The 16,521-nt window shown below is 50.8% G+C and overlaps 1 protein-coding gene and 1 long non-coding RNA gene across 2 annotated transcripts in view; both read right to left on the bottom strand.

Annotated features, from left to right (window-relative positions):
• The window catches only part of Rcan1 (regulator of calcineurin 1), an 80,709-nt gene extending 64,519 nt beyond the window's left edge, over nucleotides 1-16,190 (bottom strand). Inside the window, exon 1 of the mRNA XM_059276835.1 lies at nucleotides 15,945-16,190. Coding sequence (XP_059132818.1) covers nucleotides 15,945-16,190 — 246 coding nt within the window. The remainder of the gene's footprint in view (nucleotides 1-15,944) is intronic.
• LOC131922140 (uncharacterized) lies at nucleotides 8,645-9,371 on the bottom strand. The gene is made up of 2 exons (XR_009382221.1): nucleotides 9,043-9,371; nucleotides 8,645-8,851 (listed from the first exon to the last, which is right to left on the bottom strand). It is a non-coding gene; the product is annotated as an uncharacterized LOC131922140 (long non-coding RNA).
• Nucleotides 16,191-16,521: the final 331 nt, after the last annotated feature.

Below are 16,521 nucleotides of genomic sequence, written 5' to 3'. Positions count from 1 at the left end.
CAAAGCATGTGTACTACAGACGATGCAGTCACCGTTTTCAGACGACTACACAATACAAAATAACCAACCAGCAGCGGAGCACCCTGGGTGCGGAACTGAAGCCTTTAGAACGCTGACACGGCACAAGTGGAAGCTTCGACGTGGAGTGAAGGGTTGGCATGGAGATGCGGATACAATAAAAATGTTCTATGAAGCTGCTCTCGGGCCGTGTGTGTGATGACGTACATAAAGCACGAATGACTCCTGTTTAGACCGGAGCCCTGCCCACAAGATATCACACTGGAGGGACTCGGCCGTGAGAAGCAGCAGGAGGCTTTGGGACGAGGGCTGGGTTACAGAATCAAGACAGAGACAGACACTACGCTTATGGAAAAGTACAATTAAGGGAGCAGTGAGTTCTCACTTTACGCTTTTACTACGTTTATTTAGTTAGTGTGTATGTGTATATGTGTGTGCACACACGGCATGGGTGTGTGTGTCCGAGTGCACGTGTGGAGGTGAGAGAACAAGGTGCTGATACAGGTTCTGTCTTTCTACCATGTGGGCCCTGGGCATCAAACTCAAGTCATCGGGCTTGGTGGCAAGCACCCTTACCCACTGAGTCATCTACTGGCCCAGCTCTTATTTTAATACATTCATGTAGGTGACAGAGGACAAACAGGTGACGAAGAAGGACAATGGGAGAGAATCAGTCCTAACATAACGCTAAACTAGTCCGCAGTCACAAAATCAGGACAAAGCTGGTTCAAACATTGGACAATGAGATTATCGGGGGTTCTGATAGAGGCGTACATAAACGCCATTTAGGCTGCATTTCAAATGTGCAAGGGGCTGCGTAGTAGGCAGCACAGGAACATGTCACTGGTAACATGCAAACGCTAACTCCCTTCCTGCGGCAAAGGAGAAAAGCCGGCACTAAGAACGTAAAGGTGGTGACGCACACCTTTAAACCCAGCACTCGGGAGGCAGAGGCAGGAGCATCTCTGTGAGTTCGAGGCCAGCCTGGTCTACAGAGCGAGTTCCAGAACAGCCAGGGCTAAACAGAGAAACTCTGTCTCCAAAAACCAAAACTGAAACCCAAACCCAAACCAAAGCACTAGAAGAAAACACTCCCTGATGCCCGCACGCGATGAGGAGGCGGTGCCGCACGGGACTACAAATGAGAAGAAGAAAAGGCTCTGTGAGGCTGCCGCTGCCGCCAGTTAGAGAATGTCCGCAAGATGAATGAGAAGGCGCCGATTTTCTTAATATGTGTAAATAAATAAACAGCCCTCTTCATGAATTCTTAGCCACAGGCCAAAAAAGTCACCGGAAAAACAGTAAACGACCTAAGTTATTCACAGAGACGATGCAGCTAATGACCAAGGAGCCTGTTAAGATGGATGACCCTGTTACTAACTAAGGACGGGCTACTTAAAACAAGGAGGTACTCTTTTCCATCTGTCAAAGACCCGAAATGGCCAGGGACAGGACTGCACAGGGCTGGTGGCAATGTAAACACAGCCATACGGTAATACAATGGCGCGTAAACTGGCAGAGGCTGTTAACTAGTCATCCACACCTCCCGCCTCAGAGACGTACTGACACACATAAACAGACATGTGAGAGACGCTGAACACACAGTGTGTAGTAGGAAAAGTTCCCCAAAGTAGCTGAGTGCTCGTCAGTGGACAGGGCTTGTCTAAGATGGTTGCGTCACAGTGGAACCTCGGGCAGCCAAAGGAACGCAGAGTCCAGGCCACCACTCGGAAAGGCAAGCTAGACAGGCTTGACACAGTCAGCTCTCTCCAGCCCGTAAACACGGCCCACGGTGCGCATCAGCTGCTTATCGCTACCTACCAGACTCTTAAACATGTATGAAAAACACCACATGACATGTGCCAGACGCCACCTCTGAGGAAGGGGGTGAGAGAAGACGAACCCTTGTATTTTTCTTCTTACGACCACTTCCGTAATTACCCTTTGACTCACAGAGCAATCTAAACAAATATAATCATCTACGGCTGGTACTTAGCACACAGTGTGGATGAGTTGTGCTCTCCAGACATCCCACCCTAGCGCTACCAATTAGCTTGGCAGCCAGCAGCATGGTGCAGAACTAACAGCTGGTGGGTAGCTGTCCGCTGAACTCAGATTAGCTGTGCTCTCTGGCTTCAAGGAGATGAATGAATCATGGGGACCCCAAGAACTGAGTGTGGATCACATGACGCCAAAGGCCCTCCCTCTACCCTTCAGCCCCTCCAGGCGCCTCTGTGACAGCCATCTTGCAGTGTTGACTAGGGCCAGGCTGTTAGGTGACATGGTGCTGCAGGGGTGAGGACGGCGTTTATAGGGCTGCCTTGTTTAATGAAAGTGCAGCAGGGCCTTGACGCTTATGAAGCCAGCACGCACTGATGGTGGAGGGTCGCCTTCCCTGGCACAGCCTCCTGCAAACCAGGACAGCATTCGGACATAAAACGGTCCCAGCTGCTTTGGCTTTCTGAGGACTAGATGTGGTAAAGGATGGCCAGCCATAGTCGATTGGGAGCTGGAGGCTGGCAGGGGCGGTGGGGATACAGTGGAGGAGAGGAAGTTCTGAAGAGGTGTTCATCTCCTAAAAGGAGAAGGAGAGGAAAGAAGGGGGGTCGAGAAGAAACGAGCAAAGGGGGGGACACTCCACAAGCATTAGCATGTACTTTCCAATTAGAAGTTTGTTTTCAAATTGTGCAGGGGACCCAAGGACTTGCTATCTGCAACACTTACTGATGGGCACATCACAGTTTTCTATATCTTATATTTTTTAATGTGCTTTAGTGCCTAAGTTGCTATCAACTTTGGGGCAAAGCTCATTTCATACTAAGTAGCCTATTAACAAAGTCCTGCTAGGTGGTGGCGGCACACACCTTTAATCCCAGCACTCCGGAGGCAGAGGCTGATGGACCTGTGAATGCAAGGCCAGCCTGGCCTACAGAACAAGTTCCAGGTAGATGAGGGCTACACAGAGAAACCCTGTCTTGAAAACCAAAATAAAACAAAATACCGAAGTCCCAAAACTGCAACGTATTCTAGGTATTTACAAGTGACATGCGATTCTAGACTGTGCATCATACTACAGTATTCTGGGTGTTTGGAATCATGTAGAACACACACACACACACACACACACACACACACACACACACACACTCCTCCCCTCCCCTAGGAAAATAAAGGTTACCATTTCATGGACTTGAAAAAGCCATACTTGCTGTGTGGTGGGACAGTTTTCAATTCCAGCTTTCAGGAAGCAGTGGCAGGCAGACCTCTGTGAGTTCAAGACCAGCCTGATCTAAGTAGCAAGTTTCAGGTCAGCCAGGGCCACATAGTCAGACCCTAGCTACGGGGGAAAGTGATATTTTTCATTTTTATGGTGGTCTTACCCCCACTGCTCCACAAAAACTTATGAAATGCCTTCAAGTGGCAAGCCCAGCCATCTTTGTGTCTCTACTAATTATAATAAAACTCTGACCCATGCCACACGTCTGCTGTGCGTCTAGCATTGTTCTCTGAGCTCTCTGCTGGCCCCTTTCATCCTCAGTAGTCTCCTGAATGGTGAAAATATGGAACCACATGGAGCCGGGGGGACATATTCCCTGGAGTACAGTAGGGCCCTGATGGAAACGGGGTCAGTATCGACCAAGTAGCTCCCATCTTCCACGTGATCATAAATGCCACCCTGACAGTTCTCACCCCCCAACATCATTCCCGGTGGCTTTCTCACCAGATCCTTGTTGAGCCTCCTTAACCTGAGGATCTGAAATGCTTTCATTGGATTTTTAAGGCTATTCAACTGGTAAAGCTGTGCAAACATCCTAAAGTCACAAAAGCTCCCAACTGGGCCTCAGCCACCTCTGGTCCCAGGCATTTCAGCTAAGAGAAACTCTCCCCATGCAGTGAGGGGACTGCTCGGGATCCCTGGTACCACTCCCTGCCCAGCAACTGCCGTTTCATTCCCAGCCACATGTCCCCTGCTGTCCTCTGCACCAAGTGCAGAACTCACTGCCCAACGTGCAGCCCTCTACCACAGCCCACCTTACTCCACATTCACTCCAAAAACTCCATCTTGGACTTACTGAGTCTAGGAAGCTACACACCTGAACAATGGCCCCGAATCACTTTGCAACTAGCCATCTGCAGGGGTGAAGGGTGGCCCAGTGATAGGCTCTGGTGGTGGCTGTTTTTAGGAGCTGTCAAGTTTTACAGAGCACTAGCAATGCTTACCCGGGAACCACGGGTCAGGGAGCATGAAGGAGGCTGAACCCAACCCTGCCACCCAGAATCTCAGCCCCAGTCCAGGAGGATGTCCCATGTGAGTGAGCAGGTCTGAGCACATGGCTCTGGTGACCCATCTGTGGGCATTAGCTTTCCCTTTTTAAAGTAATCAAGTTAGCAACGCTGCTCAGAATGCCCTAATGTTTCTGAAATAGTGGGTATTTTCACGAGTGAGTTCTCTGATATTTTATTGTGGTGGTCATGGTGCGGGCATGGAACCCAGGACCTCGCCCAGGTCAGGCAAGTGCCCTACCATGGAGCTACACCCAATCCTAGTTATTTATTCTGATTATTTATTCATATTATTAAAACGTCAAGTTTTTGGAAAGAAATTTCGTAACCTGTGCCAGGGCACAGCTGGAGCAGGAGGGTCACTCCATTAGGAGGGCTCCCCTTCAGGCACACCGCTCTCTAACTTCAGCGTCCAGCCAGTAGCCGGCCTGACCCGCAGGGAGGGCCGCAGCAGGAAGCGGCTTCCTGCTTGCTTAGTTCCTGCTAGGAGATGGGATGGTGTCTCCCTGCCGAAGCTGAAATTATAAACTTGTCTTTGCAGCTCTGGGTATGACTGCTCACTCCCTTCCTTTTAGAGAAAGGTATGCTTGGACAGTCTTAAGCAAACCAGTAGATCCAGAGAACCCAGAGAAAGTTACCCCCTCTGGTGGTGACCACTGACCAGCACAGGTACAAATCTCTTCACAGGAAGGCGGGGCACCTTGCTCTTTGGCAGACCCTTAACAGTAAGTAGCCCGGGACAGCCTGCTCGGACTCCCAGTGTCCTCACTGCTGCCTGGGTCCTTTGAGCTCATTGATGTGGAATAGGAAAGGAGAAGTCTCTATGGACCCAGAATTGATGGAGCTGCCCGCCCTAGCAGGCTGACAATGGAGACCTGTGTTCAGTTCCAGATCTGTCCACATCTGGTGAACACTCTTGAGCCCATACCATCACCCACCTGGGTCTCAGTTATTCACCAGACAAATGCAAGGTGAGGTTCACAGGCCACCTCTTCCCATGGGCTTTGAGAGCGCCAGAATCAAACCTCCAGGAACTATGAGATTCTACGATGCTTACTATTTTTATAAAGAGAAGTCGCCTTTGTCTAGAGAATGAGCAAATAACAGTATCTCCCTTAGAAGGTCATAAGAAAGACTGGAAAGGGTGGCACTCATACAGAGTTGGCACAAGTAATAAAATGCTAAACCAATGTACTTACAAGTTAGTTTTGGAATTACTGATTTTATAATTTACCATCCCAAATGGAAAGGTGTGTTACTGAAAACACCTCTAGCCCAGAGTAGTGGCATACACCTGTAGTCTCATTACTCAGGAGGCTGAAGCTAGGGGGCTGTCCAAGGCCAGGAATTCCAGGGCAGCCTGGCCAACACAGTGAGACTCCATCTCACAAAGGGGGGGGGGCGGAGGAGGAAGAAGAAGAGGAGGAGGAGGAGGAGGAGGAAGAGGAGGAGGAGGAGGAGGAGGAGGAACTAATTTCCCCAGGCAGCAAGCATAAATCAGGTGGATGGACAGCCACTAGCTGTCCTCTCAATAAGGTAAACCCACCGTGACATTTGGAAAACTCTCCACTGTCAGACTTTAAACAAATGTCATTCTAGTGTTTTGGCAAATCTTCAGACGGTAGCTGGACCATTTAATGAGCAGGGCTGGGGATCACTTTAATCCTCACTGGTGCAAGATCATCAGATTAATTTTACATGAATTTCCAAAATCAATTAAAGGCACAAAGTTTAAGTGTCTGAGATCCTTCCTTTAGCCACAAACTAACAGTATGGTGGGGGAGTGGATGGAAGACTGGGGAGACGGATGGAGGGCTGGGGAGATGGATGGAAGGCTAGGGGGATGGATGGAAGGCTGGGGAAATGGATGGAAGGCTAGGGGAATGGATAGAAGGCTGGGGAGACAGATGGAAGGCTGGGGAATAGATGGAGGGCTGGGAAAATGGATGGAAGGCTGGGGAATAGATGGAGGGCTGGGGAGATGGATGGAAGGCTAGGGGAATGGATGGAGGGCTGGGGAGATGGATGGAAGGCTGGGGAATAGATGGAGGGCTGGGGAGATGGATGGAAGGCTAGGGGGATGGATGGAGGGCTGGGGAGATGGATGGAAGGCTAGGGGGATGGATGGAAGGTTGGGGAATAGATGGAGGGCTGGGAGAGTGGATGGAAGGCTGAGGAGTGGATAGAGGACAGATAGTATGCACTGGAGACACCTATTTTGAGCAAATTCTAACCGAGGGAAGTCTGACCGAACCCCTGGGTTGGGGAGCAGGAAGTAAGGGGCAAGTAAGCTATGGCACCCACAGGGAGAATAGTACACTGTGGTTCTGGAGCTAGAATGACCTCAGAGACTCCAGTCTAACCTGCTCAATCGATAGGAAGTCGGCAAGGTTTGGACAAGAAGGTAATTTGCCAACAACATAGTTCATCATTTGCATGGCATGAACAATACCCAAAATTCAATCTCACATCTTCTCTCCGGCCTGTGATTTGGAAGGGGAGATGTTCACTGTCTGGGGCAATGGGCCTTCTTAAATGGACTCTCCTAGACTTCAGGTAGAGATGGGCTCCCATGGCTAGTTTTGAGCTGTGTAATGCTCAGAATGTGAGTGGTAGCCAACAAACATCTGTTGAATGAACGCACACATGGGTGGATGAGTGAGATGCTGGACCCACGTCTGCCTGGCTCCAGGGTCCAGGCACTAGTCAGCTTGAACAGATGACAGCATCGGGGCTGCCACGGCACCTGACCACTGGGATCGCCCAACAGCATCCGCTCAGTGTGAAGGCACAGCCAAGGGAGTGAGAGTTGTAACCTGTCGATCTGCACCCACGCACAAAAACAGGTCCTTCACAAAACTCCCCGGGAGTTCAATAAGATGTGCGTGACGTGTGCAACATCCAGGGAAACCTCCATGTGCATTACTGCCCCACTGTGAGAGGGTGGGCGACAAGGCCTTCTGAGTGAGTGAAAGCTGGGTGAGTCGGGACCAAAGCTTCCAGACATGTGACCTGGGATTAGAGTCACTGAACCACCACCTGAGCAATGGGGTGATGACAGCAGTGTCCACTTCACAAGGGTCTTAGGAAGGGAAACAATGTGTACCGTGCAAACGGGTATTAATAAAGCACTCGTTACAAAGATTAACCAGAAATGCAAAGGCAGGTAAGCAGGCACTAACTGTTTGCCCCCTTCCTCCTCTATGAAGACCTAACATCAGAGCGGCTGGACTGGGAGATGAGGGAGATGAGGTCTCTAAGAAAGTTATTAATCCAGGGTCCAAGGGCGGAGCCTCGATGGCTTTCCAAGTCCTCATGAAAGGCCACAGAAGAGCTAGCTCCCTGTCCCCACACACCAGGAAAGACCCTCTGAGGACACAGTGAGAAGGCGCCATCTGCAGGCCAAGGAGAGAAACTCCACCCTGATCCCAGACACAGAGCCTCCGAGCTGTAAGAGAAAATCTGTCTGCCAGTGGTGTTTGGGAAGGCAGACTAAGCCATGATAAAGTAAGGAAAGCTACTGTTTGTTATCTCGAGTGGAAAAAAACTCCAAAATTAGCTCTCTAAATTAAATAACATTTTTGTCTTCTAATTCTAAATTCAGGCCAACCTCAAATACCTCTCTCTACTGGGTTAATTACGATTGCGGTGGGAATTTCATACCTCGCCAGTCAAAATTAGCAACAAAAGGAAAAGTACTGGGCCTTCCAAGCCGCACAGGGGTCAGTTGCTCCATTCAAGTCAACCAGGCCTGACCGATCGCTCGTCCTCTGCGGTGAGCCAGGGCGCTGTGGTCCCCACGGGCTCAGTTTCCCAACGCCTTTCAGAAATTCCCTAACAGCTCCTGATTATCCAGAGCTCCACAGCCCACCAACTAGGCAGTTTATGAAGTGCAGAGGCTAAAGGTGCATCCTTTTACGAAGTTGAACTTCCAAAGAAAACAAAACAGAATGAGAAAACCTTAATAAACACCTGTTTTCGGTGCGGGGCCTTGAACTTGGGGCCTTGAGCATGGCAAGCGGAAGCTCTACATACTGAGCTCTATCTCAAGCCTGTTTTAGTAAACATCTCTAAACATTAGTAGCTCCACGGAAGCCTAGGGGGGTTTATAAGGAAAAAAAAAATAAAACCAACAACCCAACATGTGTGATGGTATACACCCACAGTCCCAGCAACTGGGAGGCAGAGGCAGGAAGATCAGGAGTTCAAGGTCATTCTCAGCCCATGGGTGTGCTTCCTGAGGCCTGCCTAGAAGAAAATGGCCAGGATAACAGAGGGGTTGCTGTGGTGCTGCTAGGCGGCCCGTCTTTGGTCCTAGTGACCCGTCTCCCAGCACACTGCCTTGTATTATGGCGCCCATAAGCATCACCTTTATTTAAGGGCCAGGAATTCTAAAATTAGAGAAAGAGTGGGCAAATTCTTCACAAGCCTCCATTTGTACCCCACTCCTGGAAGAACTCTGCGACTCGGTTAGGGAGGTCTGGAGGGTCCCGTCTATCTTTACGTTCTCTTGCTCTGAGGGAAGCCAGCAGTCATGCTCTGAGCTGCCCTGTGGAGAGACCCAAGGACAAGGAACAAAGGACACCCCCGTCTTTAGTCATCAAAGGGTGAGGAGCCCCCAGTAACAGCTCACCAAAGTCTCCCTTGGCCAGTCTTCCTGTGAGACCCAGATGAGGCCTGACTGCAGCTCTGGGCCACGTTCAGCCACCCCTGCATCCCACAGCCATGCCGTTTGCTCACCAAAGTGTCAGGCGGGTTTGTCACACAGCAGTTGAAAAGGGATACAGTAACTCACACTGAACCTCTGCTAAAAGCCCAGTCACCCACTCTTCCCCTCCCCCCAAAACTACTATTAGCACCCCCATTTCACAGGCAGGAAAACTAGGACACAGGTTGGGTGAACGGACAGACTGGAGGAAGACCTATGCTCTTAACCACATGCGAACACTGCCTCCTTGTGGACAGGCCACGCCAGGATTTCTAGAGACTGAGTTTCAGACAACAGGAAGACAGCATCCCTTAGGCAGGGATGCTCCTAGCTGACAGTCTCCTGATGCCACATTGTGACCTATTCCGTTTCCCCGGAGATATCGTGATGTGATGGCTAACCTTGGTTGTCAACTTGACTCCATCTGGAATTAACTAAACCCCAGCAGCTGCTTGTGAGGAATTTGTCTTGGTTGGATTATTTGAGGTGGGAGACTCACCCTCAATCTGGATCACTTGAGGTGGAAAGATCCACCGTAAATCTAGGCCACACCTTCTGGTGGCGGCCCTCTTAAAGGACCTGGGAGAAGGAAGCTCAGCTTCCTGCCTACTTGCCCTCTCACTCACAGGCAGGCTCCTCTATCCTGACGCCCTGTTCACGGGTGTTAGAACCCACTTCTTCAGAACGCCAACGTGGACTGAAAACCAGCAGCTTTCTAGGACCCCAGCACCAGACTGGAACTGCCAACGTCCAGTCTCAGCCACTGAACAACTACTGGATCCTAGGCCTTTCTGTCGGGAGAGAGACAGCCTCTGTTGGCTTACCTGGACCACAACCTGTGGGCCACTCTAACAATTGTGTGTGTGTGTGTGTGTGTGTGCGTGTGTGTGCATGTGTGTGTGTGTGTGTGCATGTGTGTGTGTGCATGTGTGTGTGTGCATGTGTGTGTGTGCATGTGCGTGTGTGTGTGTGTGTGTGTGTGTGTGCATGTGTGTGTGTGCATGTGCGTGTGTGTGTGTGTGTGTGTGTGTACTCTATCAGTTCTGTTCCTTGGAGAACCCTGACCGGTACAGATACACAGGAAGCATTTTTACCAACTACTGCTATGGGGAAACCTGCTACTGCTTCCAGAACACAGCAGAATCGTTCCTGGTCTCATTACCTCAGTATCTGCTGGTTCTGATGGTCATTAGTATTTACAAAGGGAACTCCCCCACAGCTCTGAAAATGGGTCCTAATGACTGTGCACGACACATGTACAACCAAGGGGTCTATTCAACACAACACACGTGCGCAAACACACACACACACACACACACACACTGCACAGGAACAATGCATTCACAGAACTAGGCAAACCTGCCCTTCACTGACTGGTACTGAAGAGAAGATCGTGTTTTTTTCTGGTCACGGTTTTTAGAGGAGATAAACAAAGAGACAAAAGGCACAGCCTGAGACGTAAGCTCAGAGTCAGCAGCCTCCGTCCCGTGCTCTATCACGAAGGAAGCCCATTTTTCTGTCACCTTATGTAACTGTCCCGAGGACCGAGTCTGCAGCTGTAGACAGGGCGACAGTTACAGCTTCTGCTATGAAGAACACTGGGAGCTTTGGTGGCGGACAGACTTGTAGAGGGACTAAACATTTAACAAGGAAAACAAAGTGTGGCTATAAAAAGCATCCTATTTGTGAACAGTCGGACATTCTAAAATCAAGGAGATAGTGGGTAAATCCTAAACTAAGCCTTGCACCTGGCTAATGTGGATTTTTATAAATTAACACAGCAGTCCAAATAAATCCAGATAAACTGAACCCACTACACGAGAGGCCAAACAACAGAAGAGGAAACTTCACCTGAGATGTACGTCTGAGAGAACACACGCTTTGCCCTCACAAAAGGCTGAACAATGAAAAAGGCCTGAAACCACTTGGATTCCTACCCACCCCATTCACTACCCACCCAGGACGTCATATTTCTAGTATGTTACACAGACTGATTTGGGATGGAAACAGGCAGAAACATGGCTGAGGATGTTCAACCTTGGAGTGGAAGCTGTGGACACTGGCTGTACCGTTCCTGTTCCCCGTAACATTTCAACCATCAAATTACCATGGAATGTGGACTTGCCTACAAGTCCATGGTCTGCCCTTGGGAATTGCACATAAGGGTAAACTTAGGCCCTGGGACCACTTCCAAAGGACACAGCCCCTCCTGCTGATAGTCAGTAACCCTGCTTAGGCTTCAAAGTCACATAAACTGGCCAGGAAGGGGAGCCTCAGGACAGAGAACCCGACCTCCATGATGGACTAGAAGAAATCAGGCACAAGCAGGCTGGGTATCTGCTTAGACAGGACCCAGTTACCAATTTTTCGGTGTTCTCTTTCAATCTGCATTGCCTTTTTCTTTCTCCCAGACACCCTTTCTCGCCACAGGGTTTCACGCTGTAGCTCATGCTGGACCACAACTCACTGCGTAGCCTAGGTCTCAAACAGAAGGCAATCCTCCTGCTTCAGCTCCTTCGTACAAGCAGGAGCTACCACACCTGGCTAAGACCAACCCCATCTAGCTGCTCAGGAGGCACAGCTTCAGACTTGACTAAGAGAGTCTCCCACGGGCCATTCCCAGCTCCCACGCCTGAGAACGGAATTAGTGTGGAGCGCGTAGGCTGAGGGAATTTCTCAAACCTCCCTTGAGATTTGGGGGGGGGGGGTCTGGGGGAGGGGTGTCGAGGCGGCTCAGCAGGTAAACGCTTGTTATAAGCAAGCCTGATGATCTGACTTTGAGCCCCAGGAACCCCGTGAGAAACCAGATGCTGTGGTTCACATCTAATCCCAGGGCTCCTACAGTGTGGTGGGAGGCGGAGACAGGAAGCACTCGGCTTTCAGGCCAGGGGCAGAGCCTGAAGTCTGCCGAGCCTCAGAAACATGAGAGACTGTGCTTCAAAAACAAGACGGAAGGAGTGAACAGGTTCCAAAAGTTGTCCTGGCCTCACATGCATATCCCCCGCCCTGTCACACACACACACACACACACACACACACACACACACGCACGCACGCACACACACACACATACATACACATACACACACGCACACACACGCACGCACGCACGCACGCACATACACACACACACACACATACATACACATACACACACACGCACACACATACACACACGCACGCACGCACGCACACACACACACACACACACAATTTTTACAAACAGATTCTAAGGTGTAAGGACAGTTGGAATCTCCTTGCTTGGGAGAGGGCATGTATGTAAAGAATTTAGGACCCTTAAGATTCGTTTATGCAGATCAGAGTATATGTTATTAAAAGAAAATTACCTATCACGAGTCATAATCATTTTTTAAAGAAATGTGTGTTTAGGAGAAACAAATAGATTCCGTATGATTTCCAGACGGGCAAAGCTCCATCCATCACACACACATTCACGCTTGAGTCGAGCAGGGTGAGTTTCCCTACTGTCTGTAGACGCCAAATGGGAACTCTGAAACTGCCTGTCAGCTTGGTGACGACTAGGCAAAGGGAACCAACTAACTAACCAGTGCCAACAGCCCAAAGCACAGGTAATCACTGGTTCAAAGCACAGCTTTGCTTTCTAAGTAGAAGAGCTAGTAAAAAGGAGTATGCCAGGCAAATATCTGCCCAAGTAGAAAATAAGCTTATTTTAATAAAGGTTTCCACTCACTGGTAACAGTATGACTCTCTCTAGTGAGATTACTTTACATTAATGATGATACAGTTTTTTTATGGAGACATTTAAGTAACATATTCTACTAAAAGCAAATCTCACATATCTGACTCACATATTAATAGTTACAAAAGTTTCAGAAATTCTCAAACACACGAGTAGTTCAGTTATTATTTCCTTTCAGACTCAGGGTATGGGATCAGGGGAGTCACAGGTACTGAGTGTTCTGTGGGCGATCACCCCCAGGTGGCCCTGCAGCACTAGAAATGGATGCCGGCTCCAGCGACTTGTATCAGCTCTGCAGTCAGTAGTAACCTATTCCAGAGTAGACACATCTTCCATCTACCACCCAAGGGTGACCACAGACAGCAGGCTGCAACCCCAGAGCCAGGCTTTCTCACTAGGTAACTGGGAGCCAGTCTGCTTTCTGGAAGGCCTACCAGTGACCTGCCACGATGGCCGCTGTGCCAGGCTGTCTTCCTGGAGAGCTGTTTGCCCTGCAGACTGGCACCCTTAGCCCAGTGGATTAATGATGTCTGCATCACTTTAACCCTCAGGATCCATGAACTGGCAACTCATCAGTGCTTAACACTCCCCAACCCGTTCCTTCTGAAGATCCAGACCTCAAGGTGGAGAGGAGGGGGAGGACCAGCCAGGCTCTGTGTCTTTCCCCTTCAACACCACACCTCTGCATTAAGCAGACTCTGTCCCAGCAGCCCTGACAATGATCACAGCCTATCCCTACCTGGCCCGCCTCTCCACTTCCTCTCCTGCCCACCCACCTTCCTTCCCTATAGGCCAGTTTCCACCCAACTTGGAAGTTAGAGTAACAGCCCTCTGGGGACCCTTCCCTGGTTGCTCTTCAGACCTCCCCACCATGGCAACCTGACCACTCACTCGGATTCCTTCCAGCCCTTACCTCTAGCACACCCTGGCATCGCACATCAGCATTGCTATTCCTTTTGCACTGATTCCAGACACAAAATTCCCCTGAAGGAGCTTCTTTCCGTCAGCCCCATCACCCTGTGCAGGGGCCATCCTGGGCTACTCGATCTGACGCCTCAGTGAGTACCTCTGCACCCACACTGTCTTCAGAGCCCTTCTCTGGACCCTGGAAGGCAGACCCTACCATTGGATCTGCCTTGGGCTCCCTTGGATCTGGGATGCCAGAGTTAGGCTCCTTCCCGGCAAGCTTTGGCACCTCAACTCCACACCTTCAGACCTATAGCTCATGCCCAGCAGCTCCTCACAGGGGGATCCAGCCATGCTGCTTCCTCTCCTAGATCCAGCTACTGGCTGCTGCTCACAGCCAATGGTCTGGACACCTCTTGGGGGCTCCTGAGGCTAGCCCAGTTAGCCAGTTCTTTGGTCCAACATCTTGAGCCACCGATGTGCAACCCTGTAAGCACCTGGCTGCCACTCATCCTGCCACCTGTCACTACTACCTGTTTCTGTTTCACATTCCACATTGTACCCACCCACCACTTCTGCAGCCTTCTGTACTCACAGGTTCCACATGGACAGATTTGGGCAATCTGGAGTCAACTTTTTTTTTTTTTTCATAAAAAACTGCACTAGCAAGAACAGGCACAGACCTTCGCTTCTTGCCATATTTAAAAAAAATGGTATAACAACTATTTATATAGCATTTACAACCTATTGGGAATCATACGTCACCTAAAGAGTTAAACCTAAAGAGTTAAAGCACCTGGGATAATATGCATACGCTATTTGCAAGCATCATGCTATTTTACATAGGGAACTTTCCCATGCATGGACTTTAGTGTCAGAGGGGTGTCCCAGAACCAAGAATCCGCCACAGATACGGAGGAATGTCTGTTCATCTCCACACTCCAGAATCCAAGCCCCATGAAAGCAACAAGCTTGTCCAGTTCACCACCCTTTCCTCTGAGCCTGGAAGCGCGTCTGGAAACCAGCATCCGTCATTAGCAAGAACCACCTTATCATTCCAGAGAGTGTCACTGCCCATTTAATGCATGGCAGCCAACTCCTTCCTCCCTCAGACCTCTACGCCCTGAGCCGCCCTCACCTTCTGCTAAGTCTGATATTTACCTTTTCTGTTTCCCTCAATCAAACATGTCAGCAAAGCTTTCAGCGCTTGGCGCTGGGTCCATATGTCAATGAACTGTAGCTGAAGGTTGCTGCCAAGAGAAACACCGCTGTGTCCTGGTTATTTATAATTTATATGCCCGTTTACTTTCAGAAAGGATTTACAATGACATCCTGTGCAGAGCAACAATTGTCACAGTTCAGGGGCTCCCTCATCTCTCACAGCAGGCTTAGCTCTGGCCAGCACTTCAAACCTCTTTTAGGGATCCCAGGCTCTCTCTTTTCCTCAAACAAGATCAGTTCACCATGAGACTGTACTTACTTGCTTGGGTGCCTGGTAATTCACATGATTTGTGGAAATAATCCCCAAACAGCATTGTCTAAGGATCTGCCCCCTTGGCCAGCTACTAATTTCAACATTTAGTAAGATTCTGTTGTGGGGCTGTTTGGGGATCTGAGGACACAGCAGAGAATAAAATTGCAATTTTGCCTTCAGGGCTAACAAGCAAGTGCTGGACCTCAGAATGAATTATCATCTGAAGTGGCCAGGGGAGCCATACTTTGTCCCTGGGGGTTCAGCCCCTGTCCTGAATTTACTCGGTAGGGGAGGGGTTCACCTCATTCATTGGGAGGAAGGAGGAAACAGACGTGACTCACTGTTCATAAATAGGACTAGGGCTCTGCATTCTCAATCTGCACGGTTGGAAGAAAAGCCGGTGTTTGGGTGAGGAGCCTGGTTGCTCATTATCGTGCGGTTGATTGGTCAGTTTTGGTAGAATGGTGTTAGGGGGTAGGGGACCCTTTCCTAATCCTTTAGAATATTTAGGTCCTTATAGGGGTGACATGCCACCATCAGGGACACTCAGTACGCTGGGACTTGTTCCTTCCCCTCCCTAATCCGCACGATTTTGACACTCTGGGAAGGAGAAGGGGGCAGGTAAGAGTAATCAACCGTGGCAGTGGAGAAGAGGAATTGATTTCAAATATTCAGTGATCCCCTAGAACACGATCTGGACCGTGTAGGCGGTGCAGAAGGAAGCCCGCCTTCAGAGCCAGCGACCCCGGGAGCAGGGTTGCGGCCCGTCCCCGCCCCGGCCGCGCCCCGCAACAAGTGTCCGCCCTCCGCCCCGACGGCCGCACGGTCCTCACCCGGCACAGGCCGTCCACGAACACGCGCGGGTCCAGGTGGCAGGCGATGGTGGCGCTGGGCAGGTCCTGCAGATCCACCTCCTCCATCTCGCAGTCGATGAAGCTCCAGTCGCTGCCGCCCTCGTCCGCTTGGGCAGCCGCGGAGAAGGGCGCGAAGGGCCTCAGAGTCACCCTGGTGGGCGCCCGCGCCTCCACCGCCTCCGCCGCCTCCCCGAGCCGCCGCGGCCCCGCCACGCCGTCCTCCATGCCCGGCGCGCGCTCCTTCGCTCCGCTCCGCGCCGCGCCGCCGCCGCCGCCGCCGCCGCCGCCGCCGCCGGCTCCCGCTTCACCCTCTCGGGGTCACCGCGGCGCCGGGACGCCGGCTTCCAGCGCCCGCCCCGCCCGCCTCCGCCCCGCGCGGGAGGGGCAACCAGCCTGCGCCCGCCGCCTTCGAGGTGCAGATCCCTCGGAGCTCGGGAGCGGTCCCTTTAAGGTCGGCTCGCTCGGGTCATTAAGTCCCGCCCTATCTATAGAGACGGCCAATAACAGGACAGGGTTTTGTCACGTGAGGCCCGTCCCGCCGCCCGAAGCATGAAGC

The sequence above is a fragment of the Peromyscus eremicus genome, chromosome 12 (genome assembly GCF_949786415.1).
Source record: "Peromyscus eremicus chromosome 12, PerEre_H2_v1, whole genome shotgun sequence".
Lineage (NCBI taxonomy): Eukaryota > Metazoa > Chordata > Mammalia > Rodentia > Cricetidae > Peromyscus > Peromyscus eremicus.
Note: the sequence above shows the minus strand (reverse complement) of the source record. Positions and strands in the feature narration are given on the sequence as shown.